Here is a 21,954-nt window from a genome sequence, read left to right as displayed (position 1 = left end):
TCTATTGGTAGAAAGATTGGTTAAAAAATTGTTACTTTTAGGTTAAAGTAACAAAATGAGGAAAGTTACAGAGACATGCAAATGCATGGAAAATTGGCTCAGTTAGACAGGAGGAGACGTAGCAAGTTCCAATGTAGAATGTGGAGCCACCGAACTCCTTGGAACAGGAGAATACTGTAATCAGAAGTCATAATCAGCCATAGAGCTTGGAACAGGAGAATATTGTAATCAGAAGTGTGAATGGTAGATCAGACTAAATGATCAATGTGGAGGAGAGAGAACAGTTTTAAGGCGATTGTAAAAGTCTAGGCAAAAATAACATTCTGAACTAACCAGGGGTATTGCGCAGGTAGAAAACTAGACTTATTTGAGGTAGTAAACCTAGGAAAGAGTTTTTTTTTTTAATATAATTTTATATGGAAAAGAGAATATTTTGGAATCCTATATGGAAAAGTGATTTTTTAAATATCCCTTAAGATACCATGCATAATTTAAAATGTTTCTATGATTTTCATTCTGTGTTCTTAGGAGGATATTAACACTATTAACATATGATTTTAAATTGGAGATAATAAAGTCGGTTCATTGTCATTGAGATACCTAACAAATTAAATATCTAACAGGCAATTGTAAATGCACACAGCTCAAGAGAATGGTAAAATGCTAAGAATTAGGATACAGAGTGGAAAACAGAGGACTGATCAGCTTACCACAGAGCTGCAGATGGGCTTTCTACTATATCAGTCCACAAAATGAGCAAGAAATAGAAGTGTTCTTGGAATAGCTTTAGGAACACAATTAACAATAGTTTGAGTTTTTGTGTAGGAAATGGGACAAATGTATATGAGAAGAGATTAATGTAGTGATGTAAGAGGATAGAAAGACAGCCCAAGATATTCTAAGTGAGGCAAATAAGGTCAGTTGGAGTGACACATGAAAAAGAGGAACAATTAGGATACACAGCTGGCCCTTGAACAATACAGGGCTTAGGTGCACAAACCCCCTGGGAAGTTGGAAATCCATATATGACTTTCGAATCCTCCAAACGTAACTACTAATACTCTTGAACAGAAGCCTTATCGATAATATAAACAATTGATTAACATGTATTTTATATATGTATTATATACTGTATTCTTACAACAAAATAAGAAAAAATGTTATTAAGAAAGTCATAAGAAAGAGAAAATACGTTTACTAAGTGCACCTATTCATCGGAAATCTCTTCAGCCTTGTCATCTTCATATTGAGTAGGCTAAAGAGGAGGAGGAGAGAAGGGGTTAGTCTTGCTGTCTCAGGAGGTAGAAGTGGAAGAGGTAGAGGAGGTAAGGGGAGCCAGGAGAAGGCAGCACATTGAAAAATGTCTGCATGTAAGTGGACCCATGCAGCTTAAACCCATGTTGTTCAAGGGTCAAGTGTATAGTTGTTAGTGGAGATCTCAGAATTTTACATTTAAAGAATAATGTGTTTCTGTTTAAAATGTTTTTGATATGTATGAATTAGTAACTGAGAGTGAACTTAGATGGATCTCCTTGGGACTCAGCAAGATGAGAAATTCTGAAGTCAGGCTGTTGAGAGGATTACCAACAGAAATATTGAGATTCACAGAGATGTGGCAAACCTTAAAGAAATGTTCCAGGCTAGGTGTTAAAGCAAACATAGAAGGTGAAGGGATTGATTAGTAAATGTGTTGTGTAAATGTGTGGTGTAAAAATTAAACTTATTGAGAAAAGTGCTGCCTCTTTCTCCAGGCCTATAAGTTGAAGGCAGTAGAAGGCAGGTTTCACAGTTGAGATAATAGACCAGAAAATACTCTCAGCAAAATATAAATTCCTTGCTTATCCTTTCCCATTGATTTTTGAATCTTCTGTTGCTCAACTACATCAGAGAAATAAGATGTGAATATTAGTTAAAATGCCAATGCCAAGCCAATTGTATTGATTCACTAATTTCAAAAAATATACATTGACTAGCACTCTGTGCTAAATATTGCCCCTTTGCCACTAACTAAAGCAATAATTTTATCTGATAAACCCACAGGTCAGCTGCAAGATTTATATCAGAGAGGTAGAAAGAAATCAAGCTTGGGAAAGGGATAATGGTATTTTTTTTTTTCTGCTTGCAGGGTTTATATTTCTTGGCTATGAAGGCAATATGTGAGAATCGGAGTCAGGGGCACCAGGCGTTAGCCCTAGCTTTGCTGCTAACAGACAGTATAATTTCAACTGAGTCATTTCTTAATGTTAAGCCCCAATTTTCTCATCTACAAAGTAAGAAGTTTTAAAAGTATTTTTCATCTCTTCTAATCTATGAGACTAAATTTAGTTCCCTAGTTTCAGAAAAGACATGACCTAATATATGAAATATTGATTTATTGCTAGCAGTCACTTTACATTTGGTTTCTTAACCTTTCTGGCTCTCACTGTTATCATTTACAAAATGGAGATATAAATCTGTTGTATCTCCCTCACAGGAACATTGCAAAAATAAAATAGGATAATAAATTAGAAAGTGTTAGTAACAAGAAATATCATTACCGCCAACACATTCTTCAAAAGCTTAACTGCATTTAGATTATTTTGCTTTATCATTCTCTCCTTAACATCTTTTATATTAGCTAAGACACAAGTGCATGTTACTCATTCATTACTGAGTGTCTAATTTTCTTCTCTTTATTATTTCTTCTCTTTAAAAGAAATTTAGAAGTTGTGCTATTTTCCAGTTGCTTCAAGATATGATTAAGTTAGAAAGATCTTGTTGAATTATTAAAGATTTCTGTTAACAATGTTTTCCATATCCTCATAACCACAGAATAAAAAATAATTAAGAACTTGCTAGTTAATTTGGCCAGTTAGAATTTTTTGGGTAATACTTTCTAAGTCATGTAAAAATTTCTAAAACCATTGTGTTTCTAAATTTTTAACATACAGTTATGTGTTGTATAGAAATGTTTCAGTCAACAGCAGAACCATATAAGGATGGTTGTCTCTCTACCTTTTCTGTTTAGATATGTTTAAATTCATACTCGCTATTACGTTACAATTACCTGTAGTATTCAGTACCTTAACATTCTGTACAGGGCTGTATGTAGCCTAGTAATGCAATAGGCTATGCCATGTAGCCAAGATGCATAGTAGGCTATACCATCTAGGTTGTGTAAATATAGTCTATGATGTCTACACAATGATGAAACTGCCTAATAACACATTTCTAAAAACATATTCCTGTTGTTAAGCAATGCATGACTGTGTGTGTGTGTGTGTGTGTGTGTGTGTGTGTGTGTGTGTGTGTTTAACATTAGGGCTTTGAATGTGTGAATTTGGTAATATCATACACAGAGGGTTATGGTTAAAACTGAATGAAATGCTATTTGTGCCATTATTTTGTAAGTCATAAAGTATTCCACAAATGCTTGTAATCATTAACTATTAAGCCACATAGAAAAATTTTAACTACACGCTTCAGTATTCACAAAAAAAATAATTTTAGTCAAAGTCTTACTCACAAGTATAAATTATTACATTTTAAAATCAGGAGTTATCAGAAGTAGAGAGTCCCTCCATGTAAAATATTTGTCTAGTAACGTTACTATTTAAGTATGATGAGATTTGATGACAATTAAAGCATAATGAAGAAAAAATGATACTGTGTAGAGGAATGGATAAGATTTTACAGTTTGATAATAAAATTGGAACAGAACTAAGAGATCAAGATTCCAGCTACTTACATGTTATTTTAATAAAAGTAGATTATTTGCACAGGTCTTGAAAGGCAACAGATTCAACTGATAGACCTAATTCTCACTAACAAGAAACAATGAAGTGCTGTGGTAATGATGGAAGGGACAGAAAATCTTGTGGGATTTACAATAGAGAAGGAAGGGAACTTTTGAGAGTAGTAATATATATGTTATAAATTTTGGGAGAAAAATTTGTAAAACTCGAAATAAAATATGTATTATCTGATAGCCAGGAGCTCTGGAGATTCATATGGCTAAAGACAAATGAGAAATACTAAAATAGAATAGAAACTCTAAAAACTATAAATTTAGAAATAAGGTTTAAGAGGAAATCAAATGAAAAGACATCAAAGGTAACTGTTGTGGCTGAGTTCGGAGCTCTCTGATAGCTCCCATTTAAAACCTGCACCTAGAAGCGTGGCTACCCCATCTCTGCCTTCTGAAGACAGGAATGAGAAGTGGCAGAACAGAGAGAAGGGAAGAAAAAAATGGCTTCTACTAAAGTAGTGGAGATGTCTTTATAACATGACTCAGCACAGTAAGAAGATAGTAACTCCTTTGCATAATTTGGTCCAAAATTAAGCAAACAGGGCAGGTTCCTTGTAAGGATAGCTGATAGAAGAACAACATGCACAGTGTGATGTTTGATTTGTTTTCATACATAGAGATAAACAAGAGAAAGAGAAAAAGAAAACTCTATCCATAGTACAAGACCCCCTGGGTGTCTCCATTCTCTTTCTTCATTTTCAGTTTTTGTAAAATTCTCCTGCAGAAAGCCAGAATGGCTTTGCTTGGAAACCTATATCAGGGATCAAGATTTCCAAGTTACAGGAGAAGCAAAAACAATAAGGTTAAAAGAATTAGTTGAAGGAGAGACAGGAAGGGTGTAAAGAGATGAGGGTATCTCTGTGGACTACTCCTCACCATCCAACTGATAGCCACACAGACACAGGCCAAGAGTCTGTATGTGAGACCCAGACCATATGTAGTGTACCCGAGTAAGCTAAGTGATGCCAATGGCACAGCCTATTCCACCCCATCTCCTAACTACAAAATTCAAATTTACCACTGAGAACATGGAGTAAAGAAATGCTTAACCTCTTAGAGGTTCATTCTCAGTTTTTTTTTTTTTTTTCACCAGACATGAAAGAAATAGATTCCACCACCATTCTCTCCTAGCCAATGACAGCATCTGAGACAACTGCACAGCGGACAGCAGAACATAAAGTGAATTATCACACATAAAGTGGATAATCAAAACAGCTGAATCTGACATCCATGAGAACATTTTTTTCCCATCCACAGAGGAGGGCCAGGACACATCCAGGGTGCCAGGTTGTATTTAGAAAGAAGACTATCCAAGATTTGAACTTGATCTGCCATATGTGACACACGCTGGGATAAATTATTCCATTAAAACTGAGAAAAGGACACAAGTTCGTAGACTATTGCAATTTTGTAGGAAATGATTGCAAGATGATCCGAAACTAGCCCTAGTGGCTTTAAGAAAATCATCATGGGGTCACCGGGAAGAGAAAGAGACTTCTCTGAGAATGCAATCAGATTATTTTGGAGAATGTGGTGTTCAGTTCAGAACCAATTTTACTAAACAGAGAACTGAATGTATTTGGTGTAAGTGCAAAGTCATACACACAAAAACTGTAGCAATGTTGCAGGCAACTCACCCACATACCCTAGCATGCACCATTCTGGAGCACAATAGCCCAGTGGCTTCCAGCTGCAAAACACTTGCAGCTCTTTGCTTGAGGACTTTCTTTCAACCACAGAGCTTACACAGTCAGTAGGAAATGTCGGACAAAGTACTTTGAAGTTAATTATAATCCTTACCTTCTTACCCTCCTAACAGCCCTTTACCTAAGATGGATAGAAATTGATGGATCCATATTTCCATTCCTTGGCTTTCAGGTGTAATAATTCTGAAGCATGCTCTGTGCTATCTCCTAGAATTCTCAAGAAGTATTCCTCATAGCAGTAACCTATTATGTAATCAATGTTAATTGGCTTTTTAAATTTCCCTAACTCATTTCCTCACTCTCCATTTAGTGCTCCCCACCATCACTTCTCTGAAGAGCATTCTGATATTGAGAAAGCTTATTGGATAATGGAAGTAAAAGTCAATCATCAGGGCCCTCTGAAAATGATACAAAATAACAGAGTGCTTATTAGAGATTCTGGAATGGGCTAAGCAGCCAGAAATCACACACTTATGCCTAAGTTCCTTGAAATCAGATCCCCAAAAATAGGGGAACAGTGAGAATGGATGTGCAAAGTAGGCAAAGAATAAATGATTTCTAAATCAATGCTCCACAGGTTTATCTGTCCATGTCAAGGAGAATTACATTCCAGACAACTTGAATGTGAGCATAAGAATTATGCTGGTGGTTTTGGCATTTTTTAGAAAGCACAACGTGACACTAGAAGAATGAAGGAAGCACGTTTTGCCCTGATTCCAATTGTAATACTCAAAGGGTGCATTAAATTCTATAGTGATGAGCTTGAAATCAAAGTAAGAGTTGTTTTTTTAAAACGCATACTTTGTGGCCACTTTTTAAGACAAGCGGTATACAAATTAAACTATTCTCTTTTCCAATAGATTCACTGACAAATTAGGAGAAAATCATTTTGTATCCTGATTAGTTGCAAGGCAACTAACTGAGTTTCCTATGATTTTCTGGTAGATAAGATGGAAAATCCCCACTCGAAGATTATTAACAACTTGGCATGTAGTATCCTAGCCAGTGGATATGTGTTATGCCTATCAAACTTGGCACTACTAGCATTTGGGTAGAACGGTTGTCTGCTGGGGTGACGGGAAGGCTGTCCTGTGCACTCTTGGTTGTTAACTAGCATCACTGATCTCTACCTTGCCGACACCAACAGGTCTCTACCCCCCAAACGTGACAACCAAAACTGCATCCTGACATTATCAAATGTCTCCTGAACAAAAGTGCCCCTGGCTGAAAAGCACTGTTTGCAGGGAGATCTTTTTGAGGCATCCCTCAGAACTCTTTTCTAATGAACTTATTTTCATGTAAATGTATACAATTTGCCAATGATGAATATTAGGACATCATATGAGAAAATAAAGACATAAATTTATCTCAACTGATCAGTCTTCAAATTCAATACAATGAAATTTCTCATGATTAAATGTAAAATACTACATTCAAGTAATAAGTGTTCTACGTGCAAGTTAAAGGAGACTTCATGTGGAAAAATCTGATAATTTTAGTTGATCACAAATTGAATGTAATTCACACAAGTTATAGATGCTTTTGAAAAATCATGAAACCTAGGCCTGGTGTGGTGGCTCACGCCTGTAATCCCAGCATTTTGGGAGGCTGAGGCAGGCTGATCAAAAGGTGAAGAGATTGAGACCATCCTGCCCAACATGGTGAAACCCTGTCTCTACTAAAAAATACAAAAATTAGCTGGGCGTGGTGGTGCATGCCTGTAGTCCCAGATACTCAGGAGGCTGAGGCAGGAGAATTGCTTGAACCCAGGAGGTGGAGGTTGCAGAAGGCCAGCACTGCCCAAGTCCCCCCAACCCGGGACCAGGGAAAAAAAGGGACCTTATATCAAAAAAAAAAAAAAAAAAAAAAGAAAATCATAAAACTTTAAGTGTCATTATCAGGGAGAAAAAGTTCAAATCAAGGAGGGTGAAAATCTATTATATTTTGGCTCATCGCCAAATGCTATGGTTGTTTGGTGCCAGATTTTGTGAACAGAGGTTCAGGAAAAGGTTACTGAGATTATGAGGAGCTTAGAATCTATACAATTTGAGTAATGCCCATGATAAACCAGAATATTAAGACTAGAGAAAATCCAGGCAGTGTTTGGGGAAGAGCGATGGTATTGGAAAGGCTGTCATGTGGAAAAAGAGGGTATATTCTATTTTGCACAAAGAGAATTAGAATCAATAAGTGGAAATTACAGAAAGCTAGATATAAGGAACCAAAATTATCCTATCATGAAATTGACTGCCTTGCAAAGGAGCTACATTTCCTTTAGCCAGGGCTGTACAATGCTTTGCCTAGGACACTGTAAAAGTGTCTTCTTTGTTGGGAGAAATATTAACATAACGCCCTAAAATAGTCTTAATTTTAAATCTACAAATTTATGATAATTCTGCTTTCTTAGTAGCTACCTAGCACACTGTAATTTTACCCTATTAAACAGGTGAACTTTAATGTTTATCTTAGTAAAATATTGAACTTTATGCAAAGCATGTAAGTGCGTTATGTTTTTTATTCCTCACAATCTCATAGGTTGTCTCCTTATCGTTCTTTCTCTAAGGCTGAAGAGACTTAGAATAATCGAATGATTGTGCAAAGTCCCACAGCTAGTAATTTTCAAATCTAGTATTTAGACCCACCTTGCTCTACGTTTTGTGCTTGTGACAGATCATTACTAGGATTATTTTATTTAACTGAAAGTACACTGTTTTATAAGTATTTGAAATATCACAGACCAGAAGCATTCAGTACTTGTTTTATGGATTGCTATTTTTACTGAATGAATCTGATAGTCCTATATTCTATTTTTTCAAAAAGTTATTTTTCTCCTTTTTATTTAAAGGTAACTGCATATTTAGAGATCAGTAAGGTATTTTTCATAGCCTAGTTGCCACTCTCAAATACTGATGACCTCTATATGCTTAAAGATGGATGGTTTGTTGGTTAAGACCTTGCTAGCATGTTATATATTCACTATCTTAAAGGTCCTAAATCAAAGATTCCAATCCTTGGAGAAGTTTTCCCTTAAATGGATTTTAAGTTGTTCAGAAGAGTGGAGATACATGGGTTGAATGGGGATGATTTTTATACACTCGTCCTCAACAAATGTTTGAAGATTGAACTTGTAAAAAATGAAGTAAGATTAATTTTAATAAAGGTTGTATAACTGGACATTTAGTTACAGAGAAGGATACTGTAATGGTTAAAGTTAGTTCATGCCATCTCCTTGATGTTTTTTGTTTTGTTTTGTTTTTGGAGATGGAGTCTCACTCTGTCACTCAGTCTGGAGTGCAGTGGCACAAACTTGGCTTACTGCAACCTCCACTTCCCAGGCTCAGGCAATTCTCCTGCCTCAGCCTCCTGAGTAGCTGAGACTATAGATGCTCACCACCACTCCCAGCTGATTTTTTTATTTCTTGATGCCTTCTTAATACTCATTGAACCACTCATCTTTAGTATTATTTCTAACAAAGTTTTGTTAATACCCAATGTCTTTTTTAGTGATTCTCAATCTTTTGGGGAATTTTGAAGCCCTTTGAGGCTTTGATGAACCTAATGAACACTTTTACCAGGAAAATGCTCGTTTACATATCTGCCAAATTATTATATAAATATATATTATTATATTAAATATTTAATACTTAAAATATTTATATGTAATAGCAATTATTTATTTATATATTTATATGTATCCATTATATATACTTATATATTAAAGTTAGCAACCCCTGATGCCTAATCATTGAGCCCTGGGCATCTATGCCCTCTAAAGGTTAAGACCCAAAATCCTTGGTCTGATTACTAATAATAGGTTTTACACAGCAACCAGCTTTGAAGTGCCAACATATTTTTAAGGGAAATTAAATTATATATCCTTTAATTTAGACATTAAGAAAATGTGGACTGTTTCTTCAGTTACATTTTAAAAATCATGAATAGTAATAAAGAAATAGCACATATATCTAGACACTACAAGTACAAAATGAATTAAGCATTCATGTTCAGACCGTTTACTGTTGAAGTAAGAAAGACCAAACTTGTGCATGTTTATCAGAAAATCATTTTCAAGCACCAGGGTTTTAAAACAGTTATTAACTGTTGAACTAGGACTTCCTCTGATGAATCATCTTATTCCTAAAAAGCTAATTTGCTTTGTGAGAAATAGTTACATGGAAACAAATAGTACAATATGTTCTTATACTTTTTTTTTTTTTTCAAATAACACAATGTGAGAGTCAAAGATGCTAGGCAAATTGTAATTAGCATGTGATACTTTTGGAATTTAATCACAGGTTTACTTAACTTGAATTCCATTTTTTTAATAGAGAAAAAGCATATTTATGAAATTAGTATTTTTATGTTGTTTTCAACTAACACTGTGTGAGTTTATGGTTTCTGGCATATCACAATGGACAAATGTAAACCAAGGTACATTTAGTGGCTATACCTTTAAGTGTATGAATATCGAGGTGCTTAATGACTAATACAATCCAGAAAAAAAGAGAGTCAACATTCTTCCTCTAGTGTATAAAAATTCATCTTCCCTTTCAATGCAGCTTTCTTTACTGTCCCATTAATCAAGAAATGGCGCCACATATAATTTTTAAAATCAATAAATCCACAGTTGTATTAAGAAATATTTTATTAACAAAACAGTAAATTCCACTTGCTTAGCATTTCCAATAATGGATAAATTGGCCTTGCAACAGAAAAACAAACAAATTAAAAAAAAAAAGAAAACCCCTTAGATACCCAATCACACAAAGCACTAGAAGGGTAGGGTTATGTGGCCTTTCTTTGATGTCTTAGGGATTGACCACTTCACACATTATTGTAGTATTTTGTTGTTTTAAAAAAGGCAACACATTACATGGATAAAAAAGAAGCATACTCAATCAGAAAAGTTACAGTCTAGAGATGTAATCAAATTTATGCCAAGTAGTGTGAAATCCTCAATCAACTGCAAACTATGCATGGAACCCTGATATGTTTGGTATGAAGATACTTGGGATTCAAGTTATTTTCTCCTAACTCTGTTCCTCTCTTTACTTTTCCCATCCAGGAAAAAATAATTTTAGCTAGAGTTTGTGTAAGCCATTAGAAATATTTTTACTGATAATATTAAATTATATTATTGCATGTAACTTTAAAATTTATTCTGGGAAGAAACATTCAAATCAATCCCAAACAACACATTTCATAGATATACTGCTTTAAATTACCATTATTCAGTTTATTTTCTGTTATATTTCAGAATCTTTCCAGATGGAAACTGGTTCAAGCTTAATAGATAAAATAGAAAAGCAACCTTAAAAAGGAAAAAAAAAAAAAAAAAAACAAAAAAAAAAAAAACAAACCTTCAAGCTGTAAATTAGTAGTTGTACACTTCCCTTCTGATTTTACTGGCTTTCCCTGAGTAAGACTGAATGAGACGGGGGATGAAAAAAAGACTTGTGAATTATTATACCTGGCAAATTAAAAATAATGAAAATCTAAAAAAGGAGTAATGGATATTAAATTTGCATTTTATACCTTCTACTTTCTGGGTTATAAAAAATCTTTGTGATTCTGTGTATACAACAGTGACTTGGCAACCATAGATAGTGGTAATTTGCTATGAATTTTACGTATTTCTAAGGTGCTTTATGTCTGAAATCCAGGCCACTTCTTGGCTTTTTTCATCAACTAAAGTATCACAAAAGATGTTTTGCATTTTTTGCCTTGCTGATTAAAGCTAATTGTAAAGTTCTTCTTCTCTTCTACAAAATCTATTATCGTTCTTTTAGAAGGTATTCAAGTAATGCAACCAACTTTTACTGAAGCATCACCTTGCAATCTAATAATGCTTTTCTTTTGCACTACCTTCTCATATTAATAATTTATTGCTGTGAACGTCATTGAATAATATGCAAAAACAAGTGATAATCTATACTTTTCTACTACTTAATGTGTTAAAGCTATATTTAATAATATATGTGTAAAACCAGAAAAGTTAAAACATAGTCAATAAGAGAGAATAATTTTTTAAATGGGTAGTAATACAGAATCAAAAATTACTGAAAAATACTTTTAGTTGAGAAAGTGTTTACTTTCCAAAAATGTTCATCATGCACATCAGATTCAGAGAATATATATATGATTTTATTCGAAAGAAAGTTTTCAATTGCAGCAGCCAGAGTTAAGGTGTAGATTAACCAATTTTGCTTCCATAACCTGCCCACACAATGGTTCTTATTCATGCAGCAGTATATCAGTGATATTTCTATTTGATAAGGAAAGGTTCATTTTATTAGGGACTGAAATCTTCTTGGGGTTTCCTGGGAGCAAGATCTCAATGAAGCAAATCACCCTATTTATCATCAATTCCTTGGCACAACCCTCTGCCTTCCTGTTTTTCAATTCGTCAGTAAATGTTTGCTACTGTATGCATGTTTGGATCTTCTAGCATACCTGATGGATTGCTGTGGATGAGTGTGTGAGTGTGTGTGTGTGTGTGCGCGCACGCGTATGTCAAAATAGTGAATGTAGGTGGGAATGTGAGTATTTCAGGGAGAAAAGATTATAAGATACATATGTATATATTTGACTTTCTAATTCACACCTTTCATACAAGTACTAAAACTTAATTGCAACAGAATGAAGGCTGTACATATAAGAAAAAAAGTAGCTGAGTCTTTTTATATACATTCATACATATCTTCCTTAGAATAAACACTACACTGTAATTTCTTTAAAAAATAAAATTAAGTAATTGTGGCAATTTATAATGGTGGCAAAAACAAAAACCCAACCGAAATAATTGTTGCTCTGATGTCATAAAACTCCCTATACTTAGCAACACTTATAACATTGAATTTAGCAAAAATGGCTGAAGAGCAGAGATATATTTTGCATTTTCTATACAACAGGCTATAAAACGTCACTTATCACAGTCCAGAAAGCACACAGAGATGGATTTTATATAAACATATGTAATAACATAATAAGCGTGCATGAAAATTTCCCAATGATTGCATCTATGCCCTCTTGTTTTTGTTTTGAAATTTTAGTGTGAAAATGTGCCTTATATTTCACATTTTTGAAAATAAGGCCTCCATACTTTTTTTTTTTCCTCTCTCACAACCAGAAAGGGGCTTTTTGAATGTGTTCCTACACAAGTCTTCAAAAAAGCCAGCACTTTGTTTCAAATGCAAGTTCCAACCACTGCTCCAGTTGCACCAGGCGGCAAACGCTTAAAGGTTTGCAGGTTGAGTCACTCAAAAGGACAGTCTTCTCTGGCAATTGGACTAACTGACATCTCAGGAAAGCGCTAGCACTTTGGCTAAATCCAGGATCATAGGTAGCTTCTTTTTTGTGTTATGTTTTGTGTTGGTTTTTGTGTTGTGCCTTGATGCTGTAATACTCCTTTGCTTTATGAATGCGTGCGGTCATCACTGTCTTTTAGAAATGTTCCAGCAACATAAAGACAGGCAGAGTAAATGAAAACACTGTGGATGTTAGGGAATTTATTGGCCCCTGTTTTTTGTTTTTCTTTTTTGAGAAACAAGAGCATGAGATACTTGTTTTTATTTTTATTTTTTTAAGTCTTTCCTTCCTGATTGCATTCCCTGTCTTCTTTTGTATGTGCTTCATAAAAAGGAAAGTAAATAAGTTTATATTATGTCTCAGATAAAATGAAGACTATTTCTATACAAGTGTCCATTTAAGATCTTGGGATCAGACATAATACTCTTTATCCTTGTTTTTCTTATTTTTGTTGGCGCTTTTCGCACTGCTGGGTTGTTTCTCCTTTACGACAGCCCCATTGGACTGTGCTGAGTTACTGATGTAGTTTCGACTCTCGTCCACATGGTATGAGCCTTCATCCCGGTTTCTGTACTTGTACATGGCGTAGAGGAGGATAAGGATGCACAGGGCGGCAGCAGCTACTATCCCCACGACCATACCCGTGGTGCTGCTGGACTCCCGGATCACTTCTGCTGAGCCTGGGTACGGCTCTCTCCCGCCTGCTCGGGTTGGGTTGGCTGTAGAAAAGAGGATGAGAACAAACACAAAGTGACCATTGAGTTCACTGCACCCCAGAGAGCTATATTAACATTCATTATTTATTTCCGTGCCTAATGTTAAGCACCTATGCTTTAGGAAAAGTATCCTGTTACTAAATGTAGCTATCCCTTTGCCTCACGGTTACTAAAAACTAGGGACTGTGATTCAAAGTTCTCTGGGAGAGGTTCCTTGCTACGTCTTATTTTTTCACCAATTTTATTTACAGAGTTTTGTAAGCATTGCTCCAAATCAACTCCAGTTAGCTCTAAAGGGCCATGCTGGTGGGTTAAGTAAAAAACCACAAACCCAACATAAAGAAAATCAGAACAGCACTACGCTATAATACTAGAGGGAATCATAAGCATCAAATTGGTGTTGCTCTAGAACATAGGTCTAACTCTAAACTGAATCAGGACAACTAAATTTAGGATTACTTTAGAAATCATATTGCCTTGTATTGTAAAGAATACAGTATTGAACAGTGAGCCAATCCACACATTGTAACTGTCTTTTTAAAGTGTAACTTTAAATTACATTTTTATAAACAAAAATAGACTAATTTCCATTTTGTTGGAGATTTGTTTACATAAGTATGGGTGTATTTTATTAATTCATTGGGGATCTCCCAAGCTAAACTTTGGAGGAGAAACTAATATTCTTTCTCAGTTTTAAATAATACAGTCTAGATTGATTTTTGAGTCAAAACTCAGAATTACTTAATAGATGATAATAGAAGCCTGGCTAGTCTAGTTGTATTCAACTGACAAAACCCTTCTTGTGTCTCCCCAAGTACAGATAAGGCTCTTTCTTGGTGAGAGCAATGGATTTGGGGGTGCCTATGTCTTCTTGAAGGCTTGGTTAGACACTGAAATTGACCATCGATGGGGAAGAATAGACCTGAGATTTAACTGGTAGATATGGGGAGGAGAAGGGGCAGCTCATTTCCTCTAAACTTTTTTTGTCGTTGTTATATATAAAAGGATAGAAACTATATATAGAGAAGAATATTCTATTCTACTCTGACTGTATGTCATGTTCTTGTGAATTGTGTTTTCCGTTTTTCCCTGAAACAACATCTTCTCACTTGTCCTACATAAAATTATTACTTTTCAGATGTATGAAAAATGCTACAACTTTCAAAACACTACTTTTTGCCAATTATGCATAACGAACAAGAATCTCAAGATTGCATATATAGCAGATAAAGATGTGTGTGTACAAGTGTGTGTTCATGTTTATGTAGGAATTGAAAACTCGAGAAGACTAAAATTGTGCTTTTATTTCGCTCCTACTAAATATCACTTCATAATTAATTTTAATATTCCTGCAAAAGTTTTTGTTAATTACTAGAAACCTTTTAACCAAACATATGGCTCTATACTGCTTTGTAATTCCATTTTCAAAAATCATCAAGATTTCTTTTGCCTAAATGTTTTTTTTTTTTTTTTNTTTTTTTTTTTTTTTTTTTCTGTGATTTTTCCTTTCCTTCCCCAAATAAAGCCTTACAAATACAGCCATTTCCAAAGCGGTAGCTCTCAGTCTCAAGGTAGCAAGATGCTGTGTTCTGGCACTACAAAATGTAGCAGGTGAAAATTTTTATGCAGAATATGTCATTGCTTGTTTTACAAAAGCCCATGTAGTGTGGCTGAATAAAAAGCCTTGGAGTTGCTTCTGTGCCCAAGGTGCAAGGAGACAAAGACTATAATCCACTGTATTTGATTACAAGAAATTAATTTCCTCTCATGAAGAATAGAATCTACCTCGGTAACTTGTCACTGTCTGACAGACCAAAGGCAGCACTTTCTCTTTTAAATACAGTCATCTTTGCCAAAGTGTGCCAATTAGCTCAGCTGCTTTCACTACATGAAAACTTTCATTTTATGGAGCATTCTTTTACTATGGTGTCTTGAGAGCTCACAAGGAGATTTTATTTAAATGTCACCTAAATCATTTCTTTCCATCCTGATGAAATGCTTTCACTTTAAACACATTTTCACAGTTACCTCACTTTCAGTTTGTCTGTCAGAGTGGAATAGGGAGAATGGAGATAACATTTGAATGATTTAGCTTATGATAGTAAAATTTGAGAATTTTAATGGAATGCAGGATTTATATTTTATATACTAAAAATAGACATATTTTTCAATAAAAATTGGTATCATAAGTGGACTCTTATCAAAACATTTTTATCTGCTTAAGTATTTCTGAGGTGTTTTCAAAACAACTATGCACATAGTATAAGAGCAACTTTGTGTTAAAATAAGAATGAGATCACAAAGACCATAACAAAGCCTGAAATGCTTCAGCTGTGCCATATGCATTTGAAAACATCTCCTGTTTAAGGAAAATACTTTCTTTTTTGTAACACTAGCCAAAATGTTGCTTAAGTCATATAAAGTCCAAAGATATCTCTACACAAAACCCAGATGTAAAAATTCTAAATATCATCTTTCTTTAAAATATAACCTACAGAAACTCTTTAGGTTAATTAGATCTCATTTGTCAATTTTGGCTTTTGTCGTCATTGGTTTTGGTGTTTTAGTCCTGAAGTGCTTGCCCATGCCTATGTCCTGAATGGTACTGCCTAGGTTTTCTTCTAGGGTTTCTATGCTTTTAGGTCTTACATTTAAGTCTTTAATCCATCTTGAGTTAATTTTTGTATAAGGTGTAAGGAAGGGGTCCAGTTTCAGTCTTCTGCATATGGCTAGCCAGTTTTCCCAGCACCATTTATTAAATAGGGAATCCTTTCCCCATTGCTTGTTTTTGTCAGGTTTGTCAAAGATTAGATGACTGTAGATGTGTGTTGTTATTTCTGAGGCTTCTGTTCTGTTCCATTGGTCTATACATGTGTTTTGGTACCAGTACTGTGCTGTTTTGGATACTGTAGCCTTGTAGTATTGTTTGAAGTGAGGTAGCATGGTGCCTCCAACTTAGACAACCTACAGAATGGGAGAAAATTTTTGCAATCTATCCATCTGACAAAGGGCTAATATCCAGAATCTATGAGGAACTTAAACAAATTTACAAGAAAAAAAAAAACCATCAAAAAGGGGGCGAAGAATGTGAGCAGACACTTCTCAAAAGATGACATTTATGTGGCCAACAAACATATGAAAAAAAAGCTCATCATCACTGGTCATTAGAGAAATACAAATCAAAACCACAATAAGATACCATCTCACACCAGTTAGAATGGTGATCATTAAAAAGTTAGGAAATAAGATGCTGGAGAGGATGTGGAGAAATAGGAACACTTTTATACTGTTGGTGGGAGTATAAATTAGTTCAACCATGTGGAAGATAGTGTGCTGATTCCTCAAAGGTCCAGAACCAGAGATAGCATTTGAGCCTGGGTATATACCCAAAAAATTACCAATCATTCTACTATAAAGACACATGCAGATGTATGTTTATTGCAGCAGTATTCACAATGGCAAAGACTTGAAACCAGCTCAAATGCACATCAATGATAGACTGGATAAAGAAAATGTGGCACCTATACACCATTGGAATACCACGCAGCCATAAAAAAAAAAGGATGACTTCATGTCCTTTGCAGGGACATGGATGAAGCTGGAAACTAACACAAGAACGGAAAACCAAATACCACATGTTCTCACTCGTAAGTGGGAGGTGAACAATGAGAACACATGCACACAGGGAAGGGAACATCACACACTGTGGCCTGTCAGGGGGTGTGGGATTCGGGAGGGATAGCATTAGGAGAAACACCTAATGTGGATGGCTGAGTAATGGATACAGCAAACCACCATGGCACGTGTATACCTATGTAACAAACCTGCATGTTCTGCGCATGCACATGTATCCCAAAACGTTAAGTATAATAAAAAATTAAAGAAAAAAATAACCTATAAAAGCTCCACCAAAATTAAAATCTAAACCCAATAAAGAAACATATTATCTTTTCCCCTGATTCAAATTAAAATTTGAATAATCATCATAGCAGATATTATTATAGGTATGTTTGGAATATGTAGTTATTCCCATATCTAACTGATTAATATTTTTTATGAATACTTATGCTTCACATGTGAAGGCTAAATGAAATTTTTCCTAACTTTTGGGAATATAAATATTTATGTGTTAATGGGACATATCTCCTAGATATGTAATAAAAGACCAAAAAGAGTTAAATATATTCATGAATTATAAATGTGGTTTCCCTTATTGTCACTATTGCTTTATTTTGATGATTACTGAAAAATATCTGAAGAAATCTTATATTAATGTAGAGACCAGTATTAATGACTAATATGGTTAAATGTCTTTTTATATAAGGAGAAATGCAGTCATCTCAACCATTTACTAAAATGTGAAAAAATAAGATAAATGTATAATTTGTATATTTCATGGATTTGAGAATTTTGCATAGAGGGCTATACTATGTAAGAAACAAAAATAAGACTTTTTTTAAAAAAATTAAAGCAATCTGAAACATGTTTTTTTTTTTTCTTAGCAGTGCTGAAAGGTGAATAATGTAATTAAAGTTTACTTTCACTGCTTTTTAATTTCTTTGTCCCAGCACGTGACAAAGAATAACTTGTAAAAAAGATTTAACTTACTTAAAAAAGCAAGTGAAAGAGAATAATGGAGGAGGAACCAAAATATGGATTACACACATATAAGCTTAAGTCTTTAACTCTTGAATCATCAAAGGTTACCTGTGATGTGTAGGTTAAAGCAAGCTGATATAGCCAGTTCATTATATTGGGCCCAGGAACATAAGGAACTCTGGTCAGTGGAAAACCTCAGTGGGATTGACAGTGATCTACTACATGTTGGGAGAGCAGGAATGCACACCTTCATCACAATATGAAGGCTTTTGACTTTTGCTGGTATTTTTAACCTAAATAATTTGGAAGCTGCTGATTATTCTAGCAAGGAAACAGAGCAGTACAATAGTTATGATTTATTTCATATTTGTATTCACTTCTTTCCTACTTCTGAGATTCACTTAGCCAAATGGCTACAGAAAAATTCCTGAGATTCTTGCACTGATAAAGCATGTTACTTTAAAGGACCACTGAAAGGTAGCTTTTCATCCTTCCTCTCTTTTCTAGCATTTGGCAAGATATGGTGGTCTCTAGAAATTTTCCACATGGTCTGCTTTGTCCCAGTAGATTTATCAGGAATCCTATGAGTTTTCTCTTTTTTTGTTGTTGTTGTTTAATTAATATTAGATAATAAAATATTCATCTCTTCCCAGCTTCTTGTAACCTCTGCTCTTCCTCTGTGCTCCTCTCTGTTCTTCCTCCCACTGCCCCCTCTTTATCACCTCTGTGCTTTGCTCTTCCATCTCCTAAATTATCCCTATAGGGGCCCTCTCCAACACCAGGTAAATGAAGGTGGTCAGGACTTTTTGCCTCTTGGATTGGTGTATTACTCAGGAAGGTGTTCAATAAACCACAAAATGTATTGTCAAGTTCCTAATTTCAAAACACAATGTAAAATAATTCTTACTGGCACAAATGTCTACGTGTGATTATTTCACCAGAACAAATTTTGTTTCATATTGGCATGATTACTTTAAAGTGTAACTTTCTAAATTTGTTTGCAGATGAAATTGTATGCTTTATCAAAACAAGTAATATTTGATCACCTAATTTAGAAAAAAAACTTTCGTGATGCATATGGTGATCTGAGGGGGGGGCACCTTAAGCCATTAAATTTTGCATTGTATTTACTGCATTGTTTCATTGTACTTAATCATACCTTATCATATACAAATAGAAGTTAAGTCTTTTAGTTACTTAGCACAATGATTCACAACCGAGGTGCTGAAATAACTAAGCAATTTGAAAGGTATGTTTTTGAATATTAATAAACTTTTCCAAGGAGATTTCACTTTGCAATGGAAAGTGACATCCTTATTATTATTCTTTCTGAAATTGGAAACATAGCAATCAATTATTGTCATTGAAGAAAACTGCTCTTGATCTATGTTTTTGCAACTCTTCATGATAAATGGTGTTTATAATCCCAATTCCTGACATAGAATGGGGTTTGGCAGGTGGCGAGACCTTATATTTCTATTGATGAGCTCACCAAGATATTAGCATCCCATCAGATGCTCTTTTTTATCACTTGTATTGTCACTTTTATGAAATTATTTTGTAAACTTGAATGAGCTGTAATATTACATAGATGATGGTTGCAATGTTAACTTTCAAGGTTAGATTGTAGTTTCCCGGTAATTTTTCAGGCTGGTTTTATTTCTTCAGTATAGACTGTTAATGTATGTGTATGTCATCAACTATGACCCTGGCACACCAAAGGCAAAGCAAGAGTATCACTATCCTGATGACAATGAAAATTCAGCTTTTGAGCTTTGAGAAAAAGGTTGTGAGAAACTACCAACCTTGAGATAATAAAGAATAAACCATGCTAGTGGTTAAAAAAAAAAAGAACATAGGCCATATATGTAAGATCAAGAGGGGATCATAAAGGATCATTAAACTCCATAATGCTCGGCATATATCATTCTGCTAATCAGAATTGTTAAATGTCCTGTCTTGCAATGATCCTTTAAAAAAAACTCGTGAAAAGATGCATTTATCGAATTTCTTCTCACTAAGAGTTTCTGACGAGTCTTTCCAGTTTTCTCATAAATCAAACTTAAGAGATTTTAAATTTCTGTCTCCACCCCACCTAGGAAAAAGTTGCCTAAAATGATCTCATTAGGCCAGAGTTCTATACTGTGTCTAAGAGATGTCGAAGTTATTATAATTCTAGGCTAGTCTTGAAAGTCTGGATTTATAGGGGAAGATTTGACTTGACTTTTCCAGTAGCCAGTTTCATTAATACTGTGAAAAGAAAATTGGAATTGTAGCCTCCTGGGGTGTTTGTGAATTGAGATTAGCAGTTTTTTTCCTCGTTTGGAAAAAAACAACTCAAAGTTTATTACTTTTTCCTTTTTTTTTTCTGCTTCAATACTGTGTAGGCCAGAAGAAATAATTATTATGTAGTCATTCACAAGAAGCCACGTTTAAATGCTACATTTGTAGGAAAGCAGGTACACAATGATTTATATGACATGCATGAATTTGACTCATGCTGTGGTTTTGTCAGAAGTGAGGGATGCTGGATGTTTCAAATTCCTTCCATTCTCCCTCTCACCAACTCCACCCATGCCTGAACATTCTAAGGTTCACTTACGGAGGTCAGACAGGAGTCTTGAGAGGGGAAATGTCTGACACATCTTAGCCTCTTCCCCAGTACACTGGAGATTTAGAAAGAACTTGGAAATCGATAAACCTTTGCTACCCTTCTGGCTGCCGTGTCTGACACACTCCTCTACTTCTTTCAAAACCACCAAAGCATGCGTTTGAAGGGCAGTTAAGGGGCCACCACTCTGATACCAAGAGGTTCATTATCTTCTTCAAAGATTTAGGTATTTAATGGCAAGGGATGCTAGGCACAGAAAACCTCATCATGTGCTTGCACGACAAAGAAACCCAACTAGGACAGGTTGCTACCTCCAATGGTACCACATGGAACAGAAAAGACAACGGCATCCATACTCTGTATGACTTTGGTGACACTTAAACAGAGGAACATGCACAATCTCCCTCATCACCAGGGGAAGCTGTAGGATCATGGTAATTACAAATCTTATTCTTCAGTTATTCAGTATGTTATGAACTGTATGCCCACACCTTAGTCATCTATAAGCTTCATAGACTTTTTACATAGTCATTGTATCCTTGTAGTTTGCATCCATTGTGGTGCTTACTCAAACACCCGTGCGCCTACTGTTCTCCTGGCCCTTCGCAGTCTGTTCACAGCTATCTACTACAATTTACCTTCCCTATCTGTCAAAGGAAGTTACAGTCATAATATTGCTGTCTCCAAGTCCCCACATACCAAAAAGAGTTCAACCTTCATATAAGCTTTTATCTTCTGCCTGTTTCAATAGTACTTATTTCTCAAAACTTGGCTCAAATGTCTCATCTTTTATGAATTTTTCTCCAAGAAAATCCACTCCTTCTATCAACAAATATATAATGGGCTATAGTTAACATTCCAGGGACTATATGAGGTCCTGGGGGTATAGGAAATACCCAAACAAACTTGATGTATATGTCCTCATGGACCTTAAAATAGAGTGAGCCAGAGAGGCAGACAAGAAAGAATCACACAGTTAAGCATAAAGTAACAGCTGGGATACGCATGATGAAGGAAAACTGTAGGTACCCTGCAGGAGTCAGACCAAGGTTTCTGATTGCAACTGCAGAAGCTGAAAGACCCTTCTGAATTTGTGACACTTAAGATAAAAATGAGTAGAGAGTGGGCAAGTGAAAGTGGGCAGAGGAGTCTACCAATAACATGTGGGATGACCTTGAGGACACAGTTTACTTTTCAGGAATAAATAGAGTGGCTGTAGCCCAGTGA

At 35.1% G+C, this 21,954-nt stretch overlaps 1 protein-coding gene across 36 annotated transcripts in view; it reads right to left on the bottom strand.

Moving 5' to 3' along the window:
- Positions 1–10,120: 10,120 nt before the first annotated feature.
- NRXN1 (neurexin 1) overlaps positions 10,121–21,954 on the bottom strand; it is a 1,144,745-nt gene continuing 1,132,911 nt past the window's right edge. For all 36 annotated transcript variants that reach the window (XM_037745697.1, XM_037745699.1, XM_017548539.1 and 33 more), the window contains one exon: positions 10,121–13,520. In XM_037745697.1, coding sequence (XP_037601625.1) covers positions 13,213–13,520 — 308 coding nt within the window. In that variant the 3' untranslated portion in view covers positions 10,121–13,212. The remainder of the gene's footprint in view (positions 13,521–21,954) is intronic.

The sequence above is a fragment of the Cebus imitator genome, unplaced genomic scaffold (genome assembly GCF_001604975.1).
Source record: "Cebus imitator isolate Cc_AM_T3 unplaced genomic scaffold, Cebus_imitator-1.0 Scaffold209, whole genome shotgun sequence".
Lineage (NCBI taxonomy): Eukaryota > Metazoa > Chordata > Mammalia > Primates > Cebidae > Cebus > Cebus imitator.
Note: the sequence above shows the minus strand (reverse complement) of the source record. Positions and strands in the feature narration are given on the sequence as shown.